Source organism: Puma concolor, chromosome B3, assembly GCF_028749965.1.
Source record: "Puma concolor isolate L17-30 chromosome B3, mPumCon1.1.hap2, whole genome shotgun sequence".
Classification (NCBI taxonomy): domain Eukaryota; kingdom Metazoa; phylum Chordata; class Mammalia; order Carnivora; family Felidae; genus Puma; species Puma concolor.
This window is the reverse complement of record NC_141672.1, coordinates 100,669,882-100,696,213: the sequence shown is the minus strand read 5'-3', so window position 1 is coordinate 100,696,213 and position 26,332 is coordinate 100,669,882. Positions and strand designations below refer to the sequence as shown.

Genomic DNA, 26,332 nt, shown 5'->3' with positions numbered 1-26,332 from the left:
TCTGATACCAGTTTGAAAAGTAAAGATTAAAGAATAATTATGGACATGATACCCTGGTTGGTCATCTTCCACCAGAACTCAGTCATTGTCAACCTAGCCAGTTCTTTGAAGGGTATTTATACATCTCAATGGAAGAATTTCTTCTTCTGGAAATAAAGATGATCCTCAGATGTCATTTCACCATCAAGGATCTACCTGAAAACTTCTCAATTAAGCCTTTAATTGTTATGCTCTTTTAAGCATCAGCCCTTTCCCAGTTCTATGACCTTATTAAAACAAAACAAAACTCTGAATAACACCTGAGAGGGAAGTCTCATAACAAGAAACACATCACTATAGAGAATTGATTTCAAACCGGAGAAATTGCCTTTTTTTTAACATGAAAGTATAGAGCAAACCTGATTCAAGATGCTTCCTAAAAACAGGAGCAGATCTCTCCATTCAGACTACCTTGTAACTATATCCATGATAGTAAATACTGGGAACATATTTCTTTTCCATCTGCTGAAAGGGCTTCAAGTTCTGGTAATCAGACGTTTGAAATTCTACCTGGGTCTCAGTAATCCATCCTGTATGTATTGGTAGTTTAGAGGCAGATGTCCTGAGCATATAAGCAGAAACACTAAAAATAAACTCAGTTTTTGAATTATAGAATATTTTTTCAAGTCTTTTTAATTACAGGAGACAAGTGGAATGTTACACATTTTGTTCCAAGTCCAACCTAGGAAAAGCTTTTATTTCTGACCTATTCTGCTTAAATTGATTCCTCTCTGTCTAGTACTAGCACAGTTGTTGTCAGAAGTAATTTCTAATTTCTATTTCATCTTGATGGCTTAGGAAGGAATAGTATCAACTCTCTTCTGCATTTACCCAACAGAAAGTCAGCACTGGCAGAACGTGGTCTTTAATAACTTATGGGCAAATGTGTCGCTTACATATAAAATCTAGGAGCCTTGCTCTTACAATGTACCTCCCAAGTTAGTGGAGGTCACCAAGCTAAATAATTCCTAAATTTCTTAAGATATCTTGCTTTTTGAGATAAAAGATTATGTACTTTTTGATAGAATTTGAATAATAAACTCTTCCAGCAAAATCTTTTAAGCAATTAAATTAATTCAGAATAATATTTGTATAATAATAATAATATCTATTATAAATATATTTTATAAACTGCTTTTAATCCTCACAAAAATTTTATGAGCATTTTATACAGATTACTCAGCTTGAACAGCTTGCCTAATATCACAAAGCTAATGAGTGCAAATCTGGAATTTGGCTCTAAGCCTTCTAATTCTATATTCTACACCTTACTACTCTATCTCACTGCTTTAGATAAATTGAACTTGAAGGGTCAGTCTATCAAGCTCAAGTAGCAGCTGCTGCTTTCATTTATAACATATAATATAGGTCATATTCATATTATTTATCAATAGGAAATGTGCCTCTTAAACTCAGATTTATAAAAGCTCTATCAAAGATGCTTTATTACTATATTAATCAGCTACTGGATGATATTTTTATATGAAAAGTCTCTGTGACACAAGTTCAAGAACAATCAGTGAATCATACATTTTGCTATGTTACTCTTAAAGATAAATTGTTTTTTTTCTAAATTAAATTCCACCTCAGAAAAAGGTGTTTTTAAGTGGTAAAAGTAAAAATTGCATCCCTTTTTAAACTTGTGAATAGACAAGAATCCCATAGTAGATGGAGCATGAAAAATAAGGGAATTGGTGAATTATTCAATAAATTATACTGAACATTTAGCTATCCTTGTGGGAAAATTGTAATTAGAACCGTACTTTATATGAGAAAAATAAATCCCGGGGGAATTAAAGACTTTAACTGTGAAAAACAAAACTTTAAAAAGAAAATGAGGGATATCTTTATGACATTGGGACAGGGAAGGATCTTAAGACACAAAAAGCACAGGTTATCAATGAAAAGATTGATATATTTGACTTCCTGGAAATTAAAAACTTCTCTGCATCAGAGACTCGAGAAACAAAATGAAAAGACAAGCTACAACTAGGAAAATGTAATAGCAGCACTTATAGCCAATGGCGGATTAGTACATGGACTATGACAAATATCCTCATTTTTAAATGTTCTTCAACTGTGGTTCTTTGGATAAGATACTCTAACTAGCAGTATCAGCATCACTGAACTGAATGTATTAGAAATCAGGATTCTCTGGCCCCCACTCAAGACCTACTGAATCAGAAACTCTGGAGTTTTTAACAGGCTCTCCAGGTGGTTCTGATGCATGCTAAAATTTGATAGCAATTATATTAGAGTAAACTCAAATGATAAAAAATATGAAAAGATCCTCAGTTTCACCTTCAATCAGAAAATGTAAGACAGTGAAATACTTTTTCATACCCATAAGAGTGGCTAACATTTAAATCTTAAGCTTTAACAGAGATATAGAAAAATTGTAGCTTTGGTGCTGAAAATATAAATTGGCACAACAGTTTTGCGGGAGCAATTTGGAAATGCCCAATAAAGTTGAAGATATGCACCGTTTATGGCCAGGTATTTCTACTTTTAAGTATGTACCATAGAAAAAGCTCTTACACAAAGATACAGCAGTCACAAATAAAGGATTTTTATTGTAGCACTATTTGAAATAGTGAAACTTTATGATAACTGTCTGTCAGTAAAGAAATGAACAAATTGGTTTTTTTTTATCCATGTAGTTGTTGTATAATCTGTTTAAAAGTGAAAGAATTTTGGAGCAAATGTGGCAAAAAGTTAGCGTCTTTTACATATGACTAGTGATGCATATGTACCTGCTTCCTGTATGTTGTTTGAAATACTTTATAATTTTAAATTTAAAAAAAAAAACTAAATGGGATATTAAAGTATTAGAAGGATTCCCATCTGGCTCTGTCTTATCTTTCAGGATTCTGCTTCAAAAGGTGATTGACTTTGGGCAAACCAGAATCTTCAATCTAGTTGAGGGGGACGGTGTAACTAGACACTGAAAATCATTTTTTGAATAGTAAATGCAAAAAAGCAGTAAGTGCAAATTAATTGGGTATAAATTCTTGAATAATTGCTGTGGCCCAAAGTAGAGGGACAAAGGCATATATTACAGGATCATGTGTCCAAAATTATTAGAGTTGAATTTTTAACTAGTTTTTTGTTTGTTTTTGTTTGTTTGTTTTTTGAAATAAAAGTTAAGTGGAAGAGAACATGAAGGCTGTATCTTCTAAAGTGGTGCTTCTCAACCTTTTTTTTTTTTTAGCTTATATCCCATTTTGATAAATATAAATATCTTATATCCATGATTAATTTAATTTGAAATTTCACAATAAGTTAAATGCCATTTTAAAAATGATTGAGTAAAAGATTTTGTGATTACAGAAAGGAATCCTTTCCCCCTCCTCACATTTTTATCTACATATAGAAAAGGGATCTTCAGTTCTTTCAAAAGTGCTAGAAGGAAAAGTCTAACTTTCTGTATTACTCAAGATGGGCTAGTCTGTGCTGCCATAACAAAGTATGTATGCCTGAAATACCAGTGGCATAACTGCAAAAATTTACTTTCATTCACATTATATGTACAGCACAAATCATTGGAGGTCCTTGCTCCACGGTTTCCCTTGGAAACCCACATTGAGACACTGCATCTTACAGTTTCACCAGTGAAATACATGGCTTCCAAGGTTCACAAAGGGAAGAAAAGAACAGAGTTGACACATTGATTCTTAATTATGTCAGCTGAGAAATGAAATAATCATTTCTGCTCAGTTCATGGCTGCAAAGGAAGCTGAGAAGTGTAGGTGAGCAAGTGGAATGTTTGATGAGCACTGTCTCTATCCCTTGTTCTCTTTACCACTTTACTTGCACCTCATAGAAGGAATTAGATAGCTCCATGCTACTAGTTCCTGGTGTGAATGAATATCCTTTATCAGCCAAAGCTTCAGAAGGGAAGGGGATTGAATGTAGGACTTGAATACCAAACTCCACCTTGAACCTCCAAAAGTAACTTGATTTTGTGTATCTTACATTTATACCTATTTTCCCCCTCTGGATCACATGATATCAAACTGAATGCTGAATCTGATTGTTTGCTACAGGCTCTTCTGTTCAGGATGTGAAAGATCAAAGCACTAACTAGGTCATGTGCAAAATTAAGTTTAAAGTGGTTTCCTGGAAGGTTTTTGACATCTAAATCAAACTTTAGTTCAAAGATTTCCTTTTGTATGTCTTCATACAAAGATTGAAATGTGTGTGAGAGAGGTCCTCATAAGCTTTCAGAAGAAACCTTCAATCACAATATTAGGAAATTATCACCATGGTTCATTCAACCAACTAGATAATATTTGAGGTAAACTTGAAATCATTTTCAATAATTTTGCTTTGAGACTTAACTTCTTCAATTAAAGAAAATGAAAACTAAAGCCTACGGAATAAGGATGTTGATGTTTGTTATTTGAAGTTTAAAGTCAAGTATTCAGATATATCTGTCAAATATGTCAAGCTCTTGAAAATTGTAATTTTTTTATTGACCTAAAATACACAGCACAAAAAATTTACATGTAGTGATACTTAGTTTTTAAGTTTGAGAGAGGAGAGAGAGAGAGAGAGAGAGTGCTCGTGCATGTGCAGGAGGGGCAGAGAGAGACACAGAGAGAATCCCAAGTAGGCTCTGTGCTATCAGCATGGAGTCTGACGTGGGGCTCGACCCCATGAACCATGAGATCATGACCTGAGCTGAAATCAAGAGTCGGACACTTAACCAACTGAGCCACTTAGGTGCCCCTGTGATACTTACTTAGTATATTCACAATATTGCATAACCACCACCTCTATCTAGTTCCAAAACATTTTCATCACCCCAAAAGGAAACCCATGAAGCAATCAGTTCTCATACTCCCCCGGTTGCCACTAATCTTTCTCTGTGGAATTGCGTATTCTAGATATTTCATAGAGGTACAATCATATGTGGCCTTTTGTGTCTGGCTTCTTTCACTTAGCATAATGTGTTCAGGGTTCATCCATGTTGCAGCATGTATCAGTACTTCATTCTTTTTCAGGCTAAATTTTAACATTACAGCTTTTAAAAGTTTCGGCAGTTGGTCTTTTTTCTAATGTTCTAAAAATGGAGCAACTTTGTTCTTCATTTCATAAATCCAGCCAAACGTACTTCTTTTTGACAACCAACAAATCTCAACATGGGACAGAAAAACATGTTTCTTGACATTTAAATCCTCACAAAGCATAGCAAATAATCTGATGTTTAACATATTTGCAACATATTTTTGCCTTGATTATCAAGCAAGGCTAAGTCTTCTACACCACTAGTCATTGTTTTGGAAGCCATTGATTATCTTTAAGTGACACATTATCTCTGAAGCCAAAAATTTTCATGGTGAACTCAGCCTTGCTAGACCTGAATGCCATCACTGCACACTTGAGTCATTTGTTCCCGTTTGCTTCACAATTTTGATATCAGGTTTAGCAAATTCTCCATATTTTTTCTTCTATGTGTTGAGTCCCACATAATAGATGAAATAGGAATCAGTAGTTAACTTTTCATTGTTTTAAAGGCAAAAAAAAAAAACCAAAATAGGACAGTGAGGTTAATCTTTTTCAAAAATATTTTTCTGACTTCTGTCTTTAAATCCCTTCTTTGGCACTTTCTCCTAATTTGGATTATCTTCTGAATTCCTTCTGGAATTTCTCCTCTTTTCTGGAATTTCTTCTCTTTTTTCCTCTAGTATATGTTAAATTTGCAAATTATAGAATCCAAGGTTTCTCAAGCTCTATGAAGTTTTTTTATTCTTAGTCATCAAAAATGATATTTTTTCCTTTTCTTATTGAGGTATAATTAATGTGACATGATATTAGATTCAGGTGTACAATATAATGAGTCCCCATTTGTATATATTGCAAAATAAGTAAGCCCAGTTGGCACACAGTAAGTCCATTTGACATTCATCACCATACGTAGCTACAAAAAAATATTTTTTGGTAAGAACTTTCAAGATCCACTCACTAAGCTATGTTCAAATATGTGATACAGTAGTATTTTTTTAAAGATTTTATTTATGAGTAATCTCTACACCCAGTGTGGGGCTTGAACTCACAACCTGATATCAGGAGTCACACACTCTACTGACTGAGCCAGCCAGGCACCCCTATAATACATTAGTATTAATTTTTGTCACCATTCTGCACATTGCATCCCCATGACTTTCTCATTTTATGACTCAAAGTGTGTTCCTTTTGACTCCCTTCACCCATTTTGCCCATGCCCTGCCACCTGCCTCAGACTATTACCAATCTATCTCTATCCATGAGCTTGGGGTTTTTTTGGTTTTATTTGTTTATTGTTCAGATTTCATATATAAATGAGATCATATGTTATATACCTTTTTCTGTCTGACTTACTTCACTTAGTATAATGCCTTCAAGGTCCATCCATGTTATCATAAACTTATGGCAAGATTTCATTATTTTTTATGGCTGAATAGTATTCTGTTTTATACACACACATATACTGCATTTTCTTTATCCAAAAATGATGATTTGTACTACATTTTCTCAGGCTTTGCACATAATAAGGTTTTTTGGTAACATAACCTACGTTGGATTTAATATGATAAAGATTGTTGAGATTAACTGGGTGATGTTAATAATACTCAACAGAAAGTATTTTAGGAACTATTTTTAAGTTTATTTATTTTGAGAGAGAGGGAAAGACAGAATTCCAAACAGGCTCCATGCTGTCAGTGCAAAGCCTGATGCAGGGCTCGAACTCACTAACCATGAGAGATCATGACCTGAGCCAAAATCAAGATGCTCAACTGGGTGAGCCAGCAAGGTGCCCCTAGTTTTGTACGTTTTTAGTAATGACAAATCTTTGTAAGTTCCTTAAGGACAAGGACTGTTGCATTGTTCATATGTGTATGAACATAGGTTCATACATAGGTTCACTGTAAGTTTGTAATTACTGTAAATCATTTGTGAAACATGGCAGAAAATAAAATTGATGAATGAGTAAATGAATCCTCCTTTATTGTTAAAAGACAGACAACTGAAGATTTAGACTAATATAGGGGCAGAGAAAATAAAGAGACTTGGAAGAATGTGTGGGAAAGACTTAAGAGGACTAAATAAAGGATTAAAGTGGAGAGCATGACAAGGAATAAAATTAAGCATGCTCCAAAACTGAATTCTGGGGATCTGGAGAAAAGAAAGTGTTAAGTAACAGTTGGGAAGAAAATGTCTATTTGTGTTTTGGTTTTTCCTTTGTTGAGAGGAGAGTTATACATGGTATTGTTGATAAATATATTAGGTATTAGAGTGAGAGCTAATTGCAAAAATTCCCATAAAACAGTAGAATGAAAAATACGTAGATTTTTGTGGATGAATTCTAGGATTAAACTGTTTTATAGATAAATCCTGGTGAGACTAAGAATAGGCTAAGTTATATCATTTTAAACTTTTTAAAAATTGGATATGTGTTTAAGCTGTGCTTTATTAGGTAAGAATAAATTCTGCTACCAGGAGTACCAATTATTTGTCCACATTTTCAATTGCAATGGACTTCTTTTAGGCTACCAAAATTTCACTGTATTATTTTTGTAACAGAGTTTGTGGCACATTTAAAGCTACTTTTGGCAAACTGAGCTGCGAAAGAAAGTTCTACAGTCCTCTGTATAGCAGAAATTATTTTAAAGGGTAGGTTTAGAGACAAAATGATGTAGTTGCAGAATAGCTACAGCTTATCTTACAGGTAGCTTCTCCAAATAGCAGCCATGGTTGTAGCTCTGTGAATAATTAAATCTGCATTGTGTGGAAAGGTTTGTTGGTAGTACTTCAGTATTTTAAACTTCATTTCTGCCCCTGTATGAGAGTATCATCATCAGTCACATGTTGTAGGTTTTTGAGAATTAGAAAAGGATCATAGAAGTCCTGTCATCCTTCTCACAGTTGTAAGGAAAATTTGCCGGAGCACTGAAGCTTCATAGCCAGTTAAATGGTTAAGTTAAGACTAACGAATGAATATTCTTTTGACTTCTAGTCTAGACCTTTCCTCTAATACTATTTTGTCTAAGCATTGATTTTATTTATACCTAGAATATAAGAATTAATAGGAAATTACCATTTTCTTTTAGTAACTTTTTAAAAAAAATTTTTTTTTTCAACGTTTATTTATTTTTGGGACAGAGAGAGACAGAGCATGAACGGGGGAGGGGCAGAGAGAGAGGGAGACACAGAATCGGAAACAGGCTCCAGGCTCCGAGCCATCAGCCCAGAGCCCGACGCGGGGCTTGAACTCACGGACCGCGAGATCGTGACCTGGCTGAAGTCGGACGCTTAACCGACTGCGCCACCCAGGCGCCCCTCTTTTAGTAACTTTTTATGTGAGATATATTTATCAAACAACTTATCTATTATTTTACTGATAAGAAAAAAGCCTTTATTTTTTCTTTGGCAGGTGACTCATCTAGTTTAAATTTAAACAGTCAATATGTTTTTAATTGTTATTATTTTTATTGAAGTATAGTTGACTCACAATGTTGCATTTGTTTCAGGCGTACAACATAGTGATTTGACAAGTCTATACGTTACACTATGCTCACAAGTGTAGCTACCATCTGTCACCATACAATACTATTAAAATGCCACTGACTATATTCCCTATGCTATACCTTTCATCCCTGTGGTTTATTAATTCCATAACTGGAAGCCTGTGCTTCCAGTCCCCTTCACCCGTTTTGCTCATCCCCCTACCTCCTCCCTTCTAGCAGCCACCAGTTTGTTCTCGGTATTTATGGGTCTGTTTCTGCTCATTTTTGCTTGTTTTATTTTTTAGATTCCACATATGAGTGAAATCACATGGTATTTATCTTTCTCTGACTTATTTCACTTAGCTTAATACCTTCTAGTTCCATCCATGTTGTCACAAATGGCAAGATCTCATTCTTTTTTATAGCTGAGTAATATTCGTGTGTGTGTGTGTATACACACACACACACACACACACACACCCCTCATCTTTTTTGTCCATTCATCTATCACTGGACACAGGTTGCTTCTGTATCTTGGCTATTATAGATAATGCTGCAGTAACCATAGGTGTTCATCCTTTTGAATTTATGGTTTCATTTTCTTTGGGTAAATATCCAGTAGTGGAATTACTTACTAGATCATATGGTATTTCTACTTTTAAGTTTTTAAGAAACATCTATATTGTTTTCCACAATGGCTGTACCAATTTACATTCCCACCAGTAGTACACAGGTATTAGTAAATTTTGTTGAGGGATAAACAAGTGTTTTTAAAATGATAGTTCTTTTTAATCTTTTGTAACCAGAAAGAAGTTGAGAATTTTACAGACTTGGAGAAACTCTACCTCTACCTTCAGCTGCCTTCTGGTCTCAGCAATGGAGAGAAAAGGTATATCTCTTGTTTTTTGCCTTAATTATAGTGTTTGCAGGACATCCCTAAGAATTGTGCGGGGAGTGTGTGTTGTGGTTGTTATTGTTGTGTGCTATTTCTAAAACCATCAGGAAGCAGAATGGCAAAACAGGAGATCTTTTTTTTTAGCCTTTGATCATATTTGGGTAAGTGTTTACCTATAGTTTTTTCTGATTCATTTGTGTACCCGAGTAAATGCTATGAAATACAATTTGGGTTTTATTTTTTATTTTTATTTATTTATTTATTTATTTATTTATTTTTTTTTTTTTTTTTAATTATTTTTTTTTCAACGTTTATTTATTTTGGGGACAGAGAGAGACAGAGCATGAACGGGGGAGGGGCAGAGAGAGAGGGAGACACAGAATCGGAAACAGGCTCCAGGCTCTGAGCCATCAGCCCAGAGCCTGACGCGGGGCTCGAACTCCCGGACCGCGAGATCGTGACCTGGCTGAAGTCGAACGCTTAACCGACTGCGCCACCCAGGCGCCCCTGGGTTTTATTTTTTAAACAGATCAATATATTTATGCAGTGTGAGGGATTGTGAAAATTGAACAGAAAAGCAGAAAATAAACAGTTAAGTATTGTAAAGAATGATGTTGCAGGTGTTTTTTGTAGTTACTGCCAGGTAAACAGAGCACAGTATAAAAGAAAAAAAAGTGAAATTACATATATGGAACATGAATTTATTTTAAACAGAAGATATTTTAAGTGTGTTTTGGGATATTACTGTATTTTGATTATTAAAAATATTTAATAGGGGCACCTGGATAGCTCAGTCAGTTAAACATCTGACTCTTGATCACAGCTTAGGTCTTGATCTCAGGTCCTGCATTAAGCCTACATTAAAAAAAAAAAAATTAATAGTTTCATCCAGAAAATAGAGAAGTTGTTGGTTCATGCATTCTATTCTTAGGTTTATTTACCCTTTTAAGTATTTCTCAAAGTGCATTTCTTTCATGTAAGTTGTATTTAAATTTCTATTACTTTAAAATTGTGTATAAAAAGAAATGGCATGAAAATTCTGTTGCTTTTACCTCTTCTCCCTCAAACCAAATTTCATAACCATTTTAATCATCTTTTTTGTCCTAGAAACTTCTTTAGTATCTTCTTTGGAATTAAATAATTATTATAGGTAGCTGGGATGAATGTCAGAATCAATAGAGGAACTTCCCTCGTGCTATCTTGGGTGTCCCTTTTATGGATTTAGTTTATAAATGATGCTGCCTTACAGTAAAAACTGAGGATGTTTAATGGAAGTAATGGCCTGGGGAGGGGGCCAGTTAGAGAAGGACTGTAGAGGGAGATTTGTCCTCTCTGGATCTCTCTGGTATGAATTGCATTCTGGAGCATAGAGTGCTTAATAAGATTTCAGAATAGTTACTTGAAAATGCCAAGCAAATAGAAAATAATTGTTTCCATAACTTATTTTAAAAGTTTGATGATTTGGTAAGTTAGGTAAATGTGTAGGCAAGTAAGTGAGCAAATATCCACTTAATCTGTGTAATTTTCACAGAAACAAATACTTTATGTTGTCAGCGCTCCATCACCTATGCCACTCTAGAGACCATGCATGGGAAGGGATGGTACAGGGATGGAACAGCAATAACTTCAGTCAGTCACTAGCTGTAGAAAATGGCTCACAACCACAGGTGGACAATTTGTATATAGATAATGGGGCATTTACTATATGGCCTGAATTTGGTTTGGTCATTTGTATTTACACGTATTTACAATTGTATTTACATGCAATTCTTTAGTGGAGCTTATGGGCTGTCTCAAAAACTATCAACGAATTGCTGTCTGGTTCAGCTAAAACATGTCTTTGTTTTATGGTTAGTGATCAGAATGCCGTGTCATCTAGTCGGGCACAGCAAATGCATGCCTTTTCTTGGATTCGGAATACCCTAGAAGAACATCCTGAGACTTCATTGCCCAAACAGGAAGTCTATGATGAGTACAAGTAAGTATCATGTGTATACATTAGGCATGCTGATGTGTTAAAGAGCTTAAGCACTATACTTGGGTACAGTGATTTGTTTTATTCTTGGTGAATATCACTCTGGTATATGGGATTTTAACTTAGATACTTCTAAGATTCTTCCTATCTCTAAGCTTCTCTGGTAGCATATATCATAAAGGACAGGATTATTGAATAAAAGGATTCTTTTAGAGTTCTTCTGGATGATAGAAGGGATGTTGGAGGGTAGCATGATAATGGTAAAAGATTGCTAAATAAGAGCGTCTCTGTAGAGTTCTTAAGGATGACAGGAAGGGTCTGCCTAGGTCTAGGACAGTGGAAGGCAATAAATAAGTCAATGTATAAGAGAAAATTAAAACATGTTTTTTATTAAAACTTTTTAAGGGCCTTTTTCATGTGTTCAAAACTTACCTAATATTTCTCTGTACCAATCAAAAAAAAAAAAGGTAAGTTTCTGGAATATTGTGAATTACTTATTCATGAATGAGGGAGTTCAGTGACTTGTACATATCAGATGCTTGAATAATGTCGATAGTACAGATAATTTATTTAAATACAGGAAACAAAAGTATAGACTAATGGACCTTTCTGGTTAAAAAAATTTAATAGTTGCCAAGTCTAGTTTTGTTTAACATTTTTTATAATTGATACTGAAAATGGAATTTATTCTGGCAGAGTAAATAAAAACAACATTCTCTGGGTATTTAAATGTCAAACCACCAACGATTCATATGTTGTACTTCTACAGTTTGAAAGAAAAGTGTCAAATAAATGCTGTTGTTAACCAGTGTAAAATGATGCAAAGGGACTACACTACCGCACTTACTATACTTTCTAGAAAGGAAACTTATCTTCATTCAAAATTCTGATTCCTTAACCTTAAGGAACATAGAGCCAGAGAAAGTCTGGAGAAAAATGTCTGAAATAATCAAGGGAACAAAGTTAAACTGAAGAGCTTTAGATTTTTTCTCTTTAAGAAAAGCTTAGATTTTTTTTCTTTTTAAGAAAAGCTAAGAGTACATATGACCCAAGTCTGTAAAGTTCATTCTCTTAACTTATAACAACCTGTCAAATACCTGCTATGTGCCAGAACCTGTATTAAGTTCTGAAGATATAATGAATAAGATATAGTCCCTTCCACTGGTGAAAATTCTGTTATGTATTTATAGTAAGTGTTAATTTTTCACTAAATCCAGATAATTATAACAGAAATAACCTTATAAAACTATAAGGAAGCAAATATTAACTTATTAAAAGGTTGTTAATACCAGCAAATGTGATATGTTGAAGAAATTCTGGACTGAGGATCAACGGAATAGATCTGTCATTAAATTTGTGACCTGGAAAGGTGTTTTCACCACTCTTTTTGTCAGATGTGTTATCTATAAAATGAGGCAATTGAAAGAGTATGAGGTCTCTTATAGCTCTAAAATTCTAGAAGTTGTCTGAAGTGGGGAATGTTGAGGGACTAGTTCTCCAAAGATGTCTTCCTAGTTTCCCAAAAGGCAAATTGAACCAATTAATGTATGACATTTTCATAATGAATTAATAAGAGAACTTGAGACTTCATATATTTTTTGAAATGATATCTTTCCACTGTACAACCCTTTCCACCGTTGTTAGAGACAGCACCCTAACTTTGTGGAAGTATGACTCTGGCCCATTAAGTATTCCTTATGTTCCTAATGGTTTCCTGCCTTTGGCAGAGAACAGTTATATTTTCTATTAAATTATTTTCTGAGGTTCCCACAAACCCTCAATTGTTTTCATTATGAAAAGTTACAGGTTAAAAAAGTTAACAGGTTTTGCCTAAACAAAAGAGAAATAAGACATTCCATCATTTTGTGGGAGTAGTGGGCACTTCAATTTTGAACAATTAATTTGCAGTTATAATAGAGAGCAGCAAAAATAAAAGGAAGGATCTCAGAGAGTTGAAAAAAGAAGTAGTAATAGGTAAGAGAAATTTCTAATAATAATGTGACTAGTTCTGTTCATGGAATGTGAAAGAATTGTGCTAATGATTATGCCTCTTTTTATAATTAGTATGTAGTACTATACCTAAGTCTGGGTATTTTAGTTCAAAAGTCATTTTGCTAAGAACATATTTTATTTACTGTTGTGTTCCCCACAGTATTTCCACACAGTAGATACTAATTTAATATTAAGAGCGATTAGAATGGACTCTGTTCCCTAACATTGATGATAAAGTTTCAGAGTTATAAAAGACTTCGTTAAGTGTTTTAGTACAGTCCTGTCCTCACTGTGTAGATGAAAACATGGAAACCCAGAGAAGTTAGGTGACTCTCCCAGTGTCACAAAACTAGTTAGGAGACCATATAGGGCTAGAACTCCGATTCCATGAGTGTTTCATAATGGGTGAAAAGGCAAACTTCTTAAATTTGAGTGATATAATGTGTGGGTAGAGAAGGTTGGTCAAGTAGTTAGAAATAAAGTTGGCTAGGACTTTCACTTAGTGTGAATAAATAAGTTGCTCAAAATATGAATTAGTACACATGCATACAAATAATATAGTAACATGTATTAGCACAGCATGGGCTAAGAAGAAAGTATGTTTCTGTGTCCACAGTATCACAGCATATGGGAGCTCCAAATTATTCTCTCATATGATTGTGCCTTGCCTAAAAGCATAAGTTGCCATATGGGTTTAAGTAACTTGAGAGAGATGCAAAATGTAGGACTACAGACAGGCAAGAAGTATATCAAAGTATTAGGAAATAGCTTACTAAAGAAAGCAAAATGTAGCATAACTACATTTTTTTTTTAAAGTACAAGAGTTTTAAATCACGGAAGAGATAATACTCTTCTCAGTAAACACTTTTAAAGAAATTTTGTCCTTTCCTAATGTCCTTTTTAGACTAGTCATCTTCCTGTTTGGAGTACATTGATGAGGTTTCCTACATAAAAACTTAACATAGAATGACCAGACTTAAATTGATTCTATTTTAAATATTCACTGAAAATATATTATGAATGTGAAATATACTTTTATCTTAAGCTATTCCATTGCATATAGACCCTTGTAGAATTCATTGCAGTGATGTTCAGATGTAATTTTTGTGAAATTAATCCCTTTATTGTCATTAAAATCAAAATCCCTTTGAGAGAAAAAATGGAAATAAAATCTAAGACAGCATTGAATGACTTCTTTTAACTGTATTTTCATGTAACATTAAGAAACTAATAGAACCAGAAAGCTTTAAGGGGCTTTCACCATGCAAAGACAGTTTAATTTACAAATGATTGTGAATTTTTGTATTTGTTGAAACTTTTGAATTCTGCTAATCTCATGTGTTTATGAAAATGATCATTCATGTGTTTTTTTTATATTATTTTTGAATTACAAAAGTAATATATATTTGTCATTACAGTTTTGGGAAAGAGTTATAAATGTATATTAAAAAAATAATCTAGTACCAATAAACCTCACTACATAAAAATAACCACCTTGGTTTATTTCCTTTTTTTTTTTTTCTAATGCATTCTTTTTGTGTATATGTTCTTGTTTTGTTTAACCAAATTTGGCCCCATTGTTTACACAATTACTGAAGGAGAAACAGTGACAACACTGCAGTGAATATTCTTGATGATATAATTTAGTGTAGATTATCAGAATTGGGATTGCTGGTTTATGGACCTTTATATAGTAAGGATATTTACTAATAAAATGTAAATACCTTTTCAAGATTGCTGTTTATTATTTAATTTTAGTTCATTTTTTTGTAAGTAGCCTGAGATAGCTACTTCCTTTGCAGCTTGTAGCATTGTTTTTATGCTTAGAAAGAACTTCCATGTATTTTTCCTAGACTTTTTTTAAAGATATTTCTTATTTCACTTTTCATATATGATCCTTTAGTCCATCTGGTATTTATTTTGGTAAATGCCATTAGATAAAGCACTGGTTTTAATTTTTTTTCTAAATGTTCAATTACTGCTGCCTTATTTATTGAATAATTTTTCTTAACACAGTAATCTTTAATATAACTTACAGGGCTTTATCTTACTAAAACCCTTTGGACTCAGTTTTCTTCCTTTATATTTTCTGTTTTTATTCCAGTACCATACTATTTTTAATATTTTAGCTATTGACTGTCTAAGAAACTGGTAGGACCAGACTCTCCTTACTATCTCTGTTTTTAAAATTTTTCCTTGGTTTTATTTTCAGACCAATTAATATATTTCATATAAAGTTTGGAATCACTTTTCTAACTTTAAAAAAAAGGAAACCTCAAAGGAATTTTGATTCAAAATGCATTAAATGTGAAATTTTATATTAGAAAAATTAGCTTCAGAGCCAGAAATATATTTCTTAATTTACATCTTTCTTATGTCCTTCAGTGAAGTTTCAGTTTTTTCCCTTCAATTAAGTCCACTTATTTTTCTTATTAAGTTTATTCCTTGGTAATTTTTATTGTGTTATATATATTAAAAGTATTTTTTTTCTATTGCTTTACTATTGATTTGTTTAGGTTTATAGGCTATCTGTAGACTTTTGTTATATTTATGTTGTACGTTTTATATTTACTGAACTTCATTTAATTCTAATTTTTCAGTTGTCACTTTTGACTCTTGAGTATAGTTTATTCTGTATATCTTTCTCATTCTCTTTATTTTATTACATTTAATAGATTTTCTTTCTGATTTTAAATAATGATAGGCATCATTTCCTCTTACAGTTCTTTGATGTTAAGAATGTATCATTTATAGTTGACTTTCTTTGTTGCTTTATGAGAAGTGGATATTGAAATTTACCAAATGCTTTTTGGGCATTTATTGAGATTACTATGAACAAAGTACTTTTTTCTTTGACCTGTTGATGTGCCATATAAAGGTATTACCTAATACAAACTCTCCTTTTAGCCCTAGACTTAACGTTCTCTTCAGATCAAGATGTGTAATCTTTTAGTCTATTGTTGATTTCCGTTTTCAGGTATATTATTTAGGAAGTTTGCATCTATATGAGTGAATATTTTGGTCTGTAATTTTCTTTTTTTGTGCTATCTTTGTCAGGTTTTGATATCAGGGTTAGGCCAGCTTCGTAAATGAATTGGAACTCTTTCCCTTAATTTCTGTGCTCTGGAACAGTTTATATAGCATGGGAGTTATTTGTTCTTGAAAATTTTACAGAACTCAACTATAGAACCATCTAGGCCTGGAGCCTTTGTTCGAGGTAATTCTTTGACAATTTTCTGTGGCTTTTTTCTGGTTAGGTTTTTACTTCATTAGTCACATTTGGTAATTTGTTTTTCCTGGAACTCATTCAGATTTTTAAATGTTTATTAGCATAGCATTACATATATTATTCTCTCCTAAACTGAATATCTTCTATATTTCATATCTATTTTCATATTTCTAGTTTTATACATTTGAATTTTCCTTTTTTTCAAATTATACTTAGCTGTAGTCTATTTCATTGGTTTTCTTTCAGGAAAAAAATCAAGCTGAGATTGATATTGAGGTTTTGTTTTTGTTTTGTCTGTTTTTTTATTTATTAGGTGCCTTTCTTTTTCTCCTGATTTTCTTGAGATTTTTTTATTACTCTTTAAATGGAATTCTTAATTTTCATTTTTTTCATATTTAAGATGTGAACATTTATATCTAAGAGTTTGCCTCTGATTATAGTTTTGGCTGTATCCCTTAGTATGGATGTGTTTGTTAAAATTATCATTATTTTCCAATAGTGTGAAGTTATAGCTCCAATTTCTTCTTTGACCCAAAGTAGTTTTTTTTTATTTTTCATATGCTTGAGGGAGTTCTTTCATTTTGTTTTGTTTTGCACTTTATTAATTTGTAGTTTCATTATACTGTGGTCAGAGAATGACCACATTCAATTTCTGAATTTTTATATGTGTTGAGGTCTACTTTCAGTCTAACAAATTATCAGTTTTTATAAATATATCTGGACATTTTCTTTGTTCACTGTACATTGATATGTACTAAATCCACTTTTCTATATTCTTCAAATACTTCAAATTCTGCAAAACCTTTTTTTGTTTGTTTGTTTCGGTCTGTTTAACCAGTTGAAGATGAATAGTATATTAATCTCTTACAAAAGTGATATTTCTCATGGTTTCTCTTAGTATTTTTAATGCTTTTTTTTATAGATCTCTGGGCTGATCTCTGGGCTGTTTGACACAAGAAAAGTCCATGATTTAGATCTTTGTTAAAGTTTTTGCTTTTTGTCAACAAAAAATGATTCTGTGTCATATTGAATGTATTTTGTCTTATTCTCCTTTGACCCATTTTGACCCATCTGGCTATCTTATATATAAGATATATATACATCATATATATATATATATATGCATATATATATTGAGTGCATATATATATGGGTGTGTGTATATATTTACACGTGTATACATATATATGTGTGTGTATATATGTATATATATACACACATGTACATATGTGTATACACATATATGTGTGTATATATATATGCATACATACATACATATATATGTATATATGCCTGTTTTTTTTTTAACCATTTGTGTCATTTTGTTTAGGCTGTTTATATTACAGTGTTTCTAAAGTTTTTAATCTAAAATTGTTCCTGGTCTTAAAATCTGACTAGTTGATGAAACTCATGGAATAAACCAATCTAAAGTCTGATGTGTACAAACATTTAGTAACAGGGATGGCAGCGGCTGCAGCTTCTACTGCTTTTTCCTGCCGCCTGATGGAGAAACACAAGCATTAATCTTAAATGGATTTCTTACTAATTAATATGTGGCCGATGCTAGCAGTCCTGAAAATCTGCTTTCATTCTGAGAAGAATCACAAACTTTCAGATTTCTAAACTTGACAACTTTGGCTGCAGTGTTTTCTGGTACATAAGTGTTCTGTCCAAATCCCTTTTTTTATAAGATTTAATATTTTAAGGAATATGATTGTTTTAATTTTTATATATAACCATTTTCTGTATAAACATTAATTCAACATGTATGATACTTTGGTACTTACCAGCTAAGTTTATGATTTCTATTCTGCTAATCAGTGTAAATGAGACTCTTAGGGCAGCTTTGAAAACAGAAATAGATTCCAGAAACACTTGTTTTAAGAAAATTAAGACAGTGAACCACTTCATAAGTTAAATGACATATAAATATTTTACACCCGTCTAAAATCTAGGTTAGGCCTACGCATATGTACATAATTTATAAATTTCTTAAGTTTATAATATATTGTTTAATGTTATAGCATCTGTATAAAGTAAGTGGAAGCAAATATCATCCCTCCCTTTAAGGGTGACTTACAGAAATGAATGTCTAGATATAGACACATCTGAACCCAGGTTTTGTTATTTCAGCGCTGGGCTCTTTTGCAATAATTCCTATTACCTCTGGAAATTTACTCCAAATGCTATTCTTTTAAAAAGTTTTTAGAACAGCATTTGCCATGCCTTAATTATATTTTAAATATTTTTAACTGATCGGAAATAAACTAAAGCATAAAAGTAAAGCATAAAAGTCATCAGTTTCAGCATTACTTTTTGTTCATTATTGGGATATTAACTGTCTCTTAAGATACAAACTTAAGATTTTACCATTGAAATTTATTCTAATAGTGTCTGAATTATTTCCCTAAATACATTGTCTAGCATTTATGTTACTATTTTTTGGGTAAGATTTTTTTCCCACCCACTTGCTTGGTGTGGTCTATTTCGTAGAAATTTTTATCCCAGTTTTTTCTTTTCTCTGTGTTTCTGTGATTTGACTTTTAAGGGGGTTAGTTACATCACCTCTTTTTCCTCACTTTCTCTGTTTCTGACCAATTGTACTTTCACAGAGTCCTCATTTACTCTCTTCTTTTACTTTTAAACTCTTTAGTGATAGAAAAAGCGTGGACTAAATAATAAGAGTGGCAGAATAGAGCTACAATAGTAGATGTTGTATCAGGAAGGAACTGGTTGTCATATATGACACAGTTGTAGAAAGGGTTGACTGACTATTCCAAATCACACTCTCTATACTAAATACATTATAATCATAACTGGAAGTACAAACCCAAGTCTTCTCATTTAAAATCAGAGTCCTTAGGGCATCTGGGTGGCTCAGTCGGTTAAGCGTCAGACTCTTGATTTCACCTCAGGTCATGATCTCCTGATTTGCAGGATCGAGCCCCACGTTGGGCTTTGTGCTGAGAGTATGGAGCCTGCTTTGGATCCTCTGTCTTTCTCTTTCTCTGCCCCTCCCCTGCTCACGCACGCACTTTATCTTTCAAGAGAAAATAAATAAACATTTAAAAATAAATAAGTAGATAAATAAGTAAATAAAATCCTTTTCATTTCCCCCACCCATATAAACTGGATGCCCATGAGCCCAGTCATCACATATTTTGAATCTTGGAATTATCACTTTATCACTGCTCTTACTACCTTAACTTTTTCATCTGCCCCTAACATGATATGTGGCAGTTGGTGGGCATTAAGTACTTTTGCTTTAACTAATGCAGCGAAGATTTCAGCATTACCACTCCCAAGGACAAAGAGATCATGGAAGAAATTAGTAGTGCTTTTGGCAATCAACAAATAAAAATAAAATATTTTAAAGTAAATTTATTTGAGTGCATTAATTTACCAAGCATTATATATACATAGTCCTTACTCTCAAATAGATCAGTAACTAAACAGGGCACAAAGAAAGAATTTCCAGATTAACCTGATGGAGTGAGGGCCAGCATCACAAAAGAGATGACGTGTATAAAATTGTAAAACCTGAGTTTACCAAGCAGACTAGGGATTCAGAAGTGCATTCTGAGTGGAAGGTGCAATAATAAATGCATGGTGGCTTATAATCAGAGTTCAAGAGAAGATGTCAGAAACCAGCCCAAGAAAATTAGAATTATTTCCATGTGTAGGTCTTGGAAAGTTACTGTAAGCAAGCAATAGAACAACATCTCAGAAAGTGAGAAATGATAAGGATGAGGAGAAAATGGGTATTTAAGGATTAGGCAGAAAAACATGAGGAAGAATTTAAAGAGAAACAAAAAAAGCATGATATAATCTGAGAAAAGAGATTATTTTGAGGAGTTCACTACAGTGTCCTTTGCCTCAGCTCAAGTAAAAGGAAGTCAAGAAAAAAGCCCATGTTACATATCCATTAATAGCCCACTGGGATGTATTGCCAGAGCAGTTTCCATATTGCATTGGGGAATGAAGCCTGATTGTAATGCCATGAAAGGTAAATAGGTGGTTGGTAAGGACCTTGAGTAAAAACAGGTTTTTTAAGAGGTGGAGAAAGAAAAAGTAGTTGGCAATTGAGGGGGAGAGTGGGTAGTAGAACAGACTTTTTTTTTTTTTAGCCTTATTCAGTAAGGATTAAGTTCATTTCTTTATAACAGAACATCCAGTGAACAGTAGTTTTCAAGGAGAGTGAATTCACTTTTTCTTTTGGCAGCTCTGTGATAGCAGGGAACCCAAGCTCCTTCTAAATCCCCACTCCACCACCTGTAAGTCTTATTAGCCTGGTTTTACTTGTTGCCTCTAAAGTGAGCTACTGTGGCAGATAGGAGAAGTAAGTGACTTAGAATTCAGATGCATTATGGAAGGAAGGGAGAGAAACGTTGAAAATCACTCATTTATGTTAGTTATATAAAGTTATTCAGTCATTCAGTCAATAAAGTTAGTCATCCTGTCATATTCTGCAATTTTTCTAAATTGTCATTTAAATGTAGTGTTTGTTTCCTCTTCCCAAATAGACAAGATACTATTTTTAAGCCTTGCACTAAGCTTTCTTTTTCTTTCTTTTTCTTTTTTTAAGTTTTTAATGTTTGTTTATTTTTGAGAGAGAGAGAGCGAGAGCAAACACTAGCGGGGGAGAGGCAGAGAGAGAGGGAGACATAGAATCTGAAGCAAGTTCCAGGCTCTGAGCTGTCAGCACAGAGCCTGTTGTGGGGCTCGAACTCATGAACTGTGAGGTCATGACCTAAGCCAAAGTCAGACACTTAACCACTGAGCCACCCAGGTGCCCCTAAGCCTTTCTTATAATAAAACCACAGTATTTTGTTATTTTTATTTGTGGTAAAATGCATAAAATTTGCCATCTTAACCATTTTTAAGCATGTAGTTCAGTAGCATTAAGTACGTTAACATTGTTATGTACCACCTCCCATCCCCACAGAACTTTTCTTTTTCCCTCAGCCCCTCAAAACCACCATTCTATCTACCTCTGTCTCTTATGAATTTGACTACTTTAGGAACCTCATATAAGTGGAACCATACAATATTTGTCCTGTGGCTAGCTTATTTCCCTCAGCAAAATGTTTTTAAGGTTCATCCATTATAGCGTATTTCAGAATATTCGATTGTATGTTTATACCACATTTTGTTTTTCTATTCTTCCATTGATGGATACTTAGGTTGCTTCCTTTTTGGCTACTGTGAATAATGCTGCTATACAGATGGGTGCACAAATACGTTTTCAAGTATGCTTTTAATTATTTTGAGTATATGCCCAGAAATGAAATTGCTGGATCATATGGTAATTCTATTTTTAATTTTTTGAGGAGCCACCACACTGTTGTTTTTCATAATGGCTACACCATCTTATATCCTTACCAGCAGTGCACAAGATTCTTCACATCCTTGTCAGCACTTGTTATTTTCTTTGTCTTTTGATGATAGCCATTTTAATGGGTGTTAGGTAGTATCTCATTTTGGTTTGATGTATTTCCTAACTGGTTAATGGTGTTGAGTATGTATTGTACTTATTGGCCATTTGTACATCTTTGGAGAAATGTATTCAGGTCCTTTGCCCATTTTTTAACTGGGTTGTTTGGTTTTACTGTCATTGAGTTGTAGGAGTTCTTTTTACATTCTAAATATTAACATCTCATGAGATACTCAAAGTAATTATTTCTACATATAGTATACAAATATGTGCTCATTACAACAAATTGAAACAGTCTAAAAGTATAGCATCAAATAAAGATCAGTCTTTACTCTCTCCTTCATCCCACTACCTTCCTGAGAGTGTAATATTCCTACCAGCTTTATCTTTCTGTATTTCTATACATAGGAGTTATGTCAATTATTCTTAAATTTTTTTTTTTTAATTCAAATGAAACCATACTATACATATTGGTCTGACTTTCATCACTAAGCAGTATGTCCTAGGTAGCTTTTCTTGTCCATATATGTAGAGTTATTGTATTCTTTTTTTTTTAACTGCCACACAGTATTTCATAATATAAATGTTTGATGACATGTTTTTTAAGCCCTTTATTTATATTTTTCTATTAAAATAATACTGTACTCAGCAACCTTGAATTATATATCTTTGTGCTTGTATAAAAGTAACACTGAAGTATGGAGTACTTAGAATTGTTGGATCAAAAGCTATAGTGTGGGCACCGGGGTGGCTCAGTCAGTGGCTCAGTGTCTAACTCTTGATTTCGGCTCAGGTCATGATACCACATTTGTGAGATGGATCCCCAAGTTGGGCTCCGCACTGGGCATGGAGCCTGCTTAAGATTCTCTCTCTCCCTCTGAACCCTCCCCTTCACTCTCTTTCTCTCAAAAACCAAAACTAAACAAAAAACTATAGTTTCATCATTTTTAATTTAAATTTTGAATAATTATTGTATTCTTGTCATTGTAAATCAAAAGGTATACTAGGTATACATAGAAGAAATTGTGTCTCACCTTTGCCTTTCAGCCACCCATTTTCTGTCCCCATATGCAGCAATTCCAATTAGTTTCTTCTTTATCATTCTAGCAGTATTTTGTAATAGTTACAAGTAAGCACTGTTAGGTATTTTTGTTTCCCCTTTCTTTACAAAAATGGTAGCACACCATCTACATGGTTTTGTACTTTACATTTGCTTACCCAGAAACATATCCTGAGATCTTTTCATAACAGAGCATGAATCATTAATTATATTAATATAGAATTATACCTAAATAATTATAATTACATAATCATAATGATTACTAATTATGAATGGCTGCATCTTATTCTGTGCTATGAATCACTATTCATTTAGACCACAATTGATGGACATTTAGGTTGTTTGTAGCCTTTTGGTAATACTAACAATGTTGTTATGAATAAACACCAGTGAGATAAATTACTAAGGATTTGTGCTTTTTTTTTCTTTTTAGAGAGAGAGACTGCAAGAGGGGGAGAGGGGCAGAGGGAAAGAAAGTCTCAAACAAGCTTCACACTGAGCACAGAGCTCGATGTGGGCTCAATTCTACAACCCTGGGATCATGACCTGAGCTGAAATCAAGAATGGGATGCTCAACAGACTGAGTCACCCAAGCACCCCAGGATTTGTGCCTTAATTTTAATTTGGGTACAAATTGCCCAACACATAGAGATGTGAAATTTTCTTTAGTCTTTATTTCATTTCTTGTATCATCTCTGCTTCTTCTGACTTTTTATTGTTATTGTAAGTTTTTTGTGTGTTTTCTTTAATCTTCATGTTGGAGATTTTCTTCAACGTGTCTGGTGATCTTTTTGTTATCTGCTTATATTTTTAAATGGCAAGTTAAAAAAAAAATCTTTAGGAATTCCATGTATAGTCAGAGCTTGTCCGCTGTTGCACTTTCCTTTTAGCTAAGCAAGCTTGAGAGATTGCTGAATGTCTCTGTGTTCTCCAGGGATCATTTTTCAGAAGGATTCCTCTAAACTTTTGTTTTGGGGCACACACACTGGCTGCTGTTAGCAGTTCTGGACCCCAGACCCTGGATAGGGAAGGGGGAAATGGGACTATTCTGTTGGTAGACTTTTAAAAATCTGCACACTCACTGTACTCCCTTTTCCCCTCCCCACTACTACCCAGACTGGCTTTAGATTTCCACCTCACCTTTGCTGTCTCTGACTTCCACCTACCACCTACTCTTTTTGAGTGTTAAGTTATCCTGCCTGAAGAACTGATTCCTAGCTGGAATTCCTAGCCGGGGTCGGGGGGGGGGTGCATTTTCAACTTATGTTAACTTTTTCTTTTTTATTTTTTTTTAACATTTTTGAAAGTTGTTTTTAATGTTTATTTATTTTTGAGAGAGGGTGGGAGAGAGAGAGACAGAACACAAGCATGGGAGGAGCAGAGTGAGGAGACACAGAATGCAAAGCAGGCTCTAGGCTCTGAGCTGTTAGGACAGAGCCCGACGCAAGGCTCAAACTCATGAACCGTGAGATCATGAACAGAAGTCTGACACCCAACCAAATGAGCCACCCAGGCGCCCAACTTTCTTCTTTTTTAAAGCATGTGATCTTTCTAGCATATTTGGACAGAATCCTTCTTTATTTGTTTTGGCATTTGGTAGTGCAACACAGCATATTTTTTTGTCCTGCAGACTGATCTTAACTCCCCGTAGGAACCTAGCATGTAGTAGACCCTTTGTCAGTATATTCAGCCTAAGGCTGAGTAACTTTTAGATCTCTGAGATAGTTCTGTCAACAGATGGGGGCCCTACAGTAACACTGTCTTTCTCACCTCTTATTTACCCTGCAGCTCACTGCATTCTGTCACCAAACTTTTTTTAGTCAGAGATTATTAAATTCTTTAATAATTTAAGTCAGTGAGGGGCGCCTGGGTGGCTCAGTCAGTTAAGCATCCAACTTTGGCTCAGGTTGTGATCTCACGGTTCATGAGTCCGAGCCCTGCATTAGGATCTGTGCTGACAGCTCAAAGCCTGGAGGTTGCTTCACATTTTTTGTGTGTGTGTGTGTGTGTGTGTGTGTGTGTGTGTGTGTCTTTCTCTCTCTGCCCCTTCCCTGCTCACTCTCTGTATCTCAAAAAAATGAATAAATGTTCAAAAAGAAAAAAAAAAGAAAAATACAAAACTAGCATGCTAACATTCATTATTTTACAAAACAATGGTGCTGCCAGGTAATGCAGCCTGAACTTTGCCAAGCAGATACTGCACGACCTTAACAGATTCCTAGTTTGGGGAATATCATTGCTCTTTTAGATGTCTTCACTTTCTATTCATTACCATAATCATCTGCTTTGAAGAATAGCTTTGTTTTCAGGGCAATTTCTCCAACATCCTATTAAACAATTTTCAAACATAACAAATGTTGAAAGAATAATATAAGAATATCCAGATATTCTCCACCTAGATTGAATAGTTTTTTTCCTATACCATGTTAAAAAAAAAGCTGTGGATATACTTCTGAGGATAAGGACAATCACTTATGACCATAATACTTTTATCACGTCTAAGAAAATGAACAATTCTACAGTCCATCTATTCTCTGGTTTGGGGCTATTTTTAACAGAGAAAAAACATTTTTGTCATTTTCAGAGACTGCATGTGTCTTAATGATTTGAGAACAGTGAAGCCTTACTGAGATGCAAATAGCCAGCTCATGTCCCAGCAAATGAGTCACTACCACTCCTGTCATAAACCATCGGATTCAGATTTTTGCAGCAGTAAAAAAAAAATCTCAATTACTGCATGTCATAGATTAAGAAAATTATTCACAGATGGATGAAACTATAAATTTTTGTTTTGCTTTTTAGATTTTATCTTTTGAGATATAAATCACAAATTATAAAATTCACTGTTTTAAAATTGCACAATTCAGTGGCTTATAGCATATTTATAAAGTCATGCATCATTCACCAGTAATGCCAGAATATTTTCATTCTTTCCCCAAATTCTTTATCCATTAGCGGTCATTATCCATTCTTTCTTCCTCTCAGGATCTAGCAACAGTAATCTACTTTCTGGCTGTATGATTTTACCCATTCTGACATTTCATATAAATGAGACCATACATTTATGTGGCCTTTCCTACCTGGCTTCTTTCACTTGACATAATGTTTTCAAAGCTTATCTGTATTGTATTATATATCATTCCATTGTGTGAATATACCACATTTTCTTTATCCATTCATCAGTTGATGAACTTTTGAGGTGCTTCCACATTTTGGCAT

The 26,332-nt window shown here is 33.8% G+C and overlaps 1 protein-coding gene across 4 annotated transcripts in view; it reads left to right on the top strand.

Moving 5' to 3' along the window:
* RFX7 (regulatory factor X7) overlaps positions 1-26,332 on the top strand; it is a 133,373-nt gene that overhangs the window by 76,602 nt on the left and 30,439 nt on the right. For all 4 annotated transcript variants that reach the window (XM_086710754.1, XM_086710755.1, XM_086710757.1 and 1 more), the window contains 2 exons: positions 9,335-9,417; positions 11,279-11,401. In XM_086710754.1, coding sequence (XP_086566880.1) covers positions 9,335-9,417; positions 11,279-11,401 — 206 coding nt within the window. The remainder of the gene's footprint in view (positions 1-9,334; positions 9,418-11,278; positions 11,402-26,332) is intronic.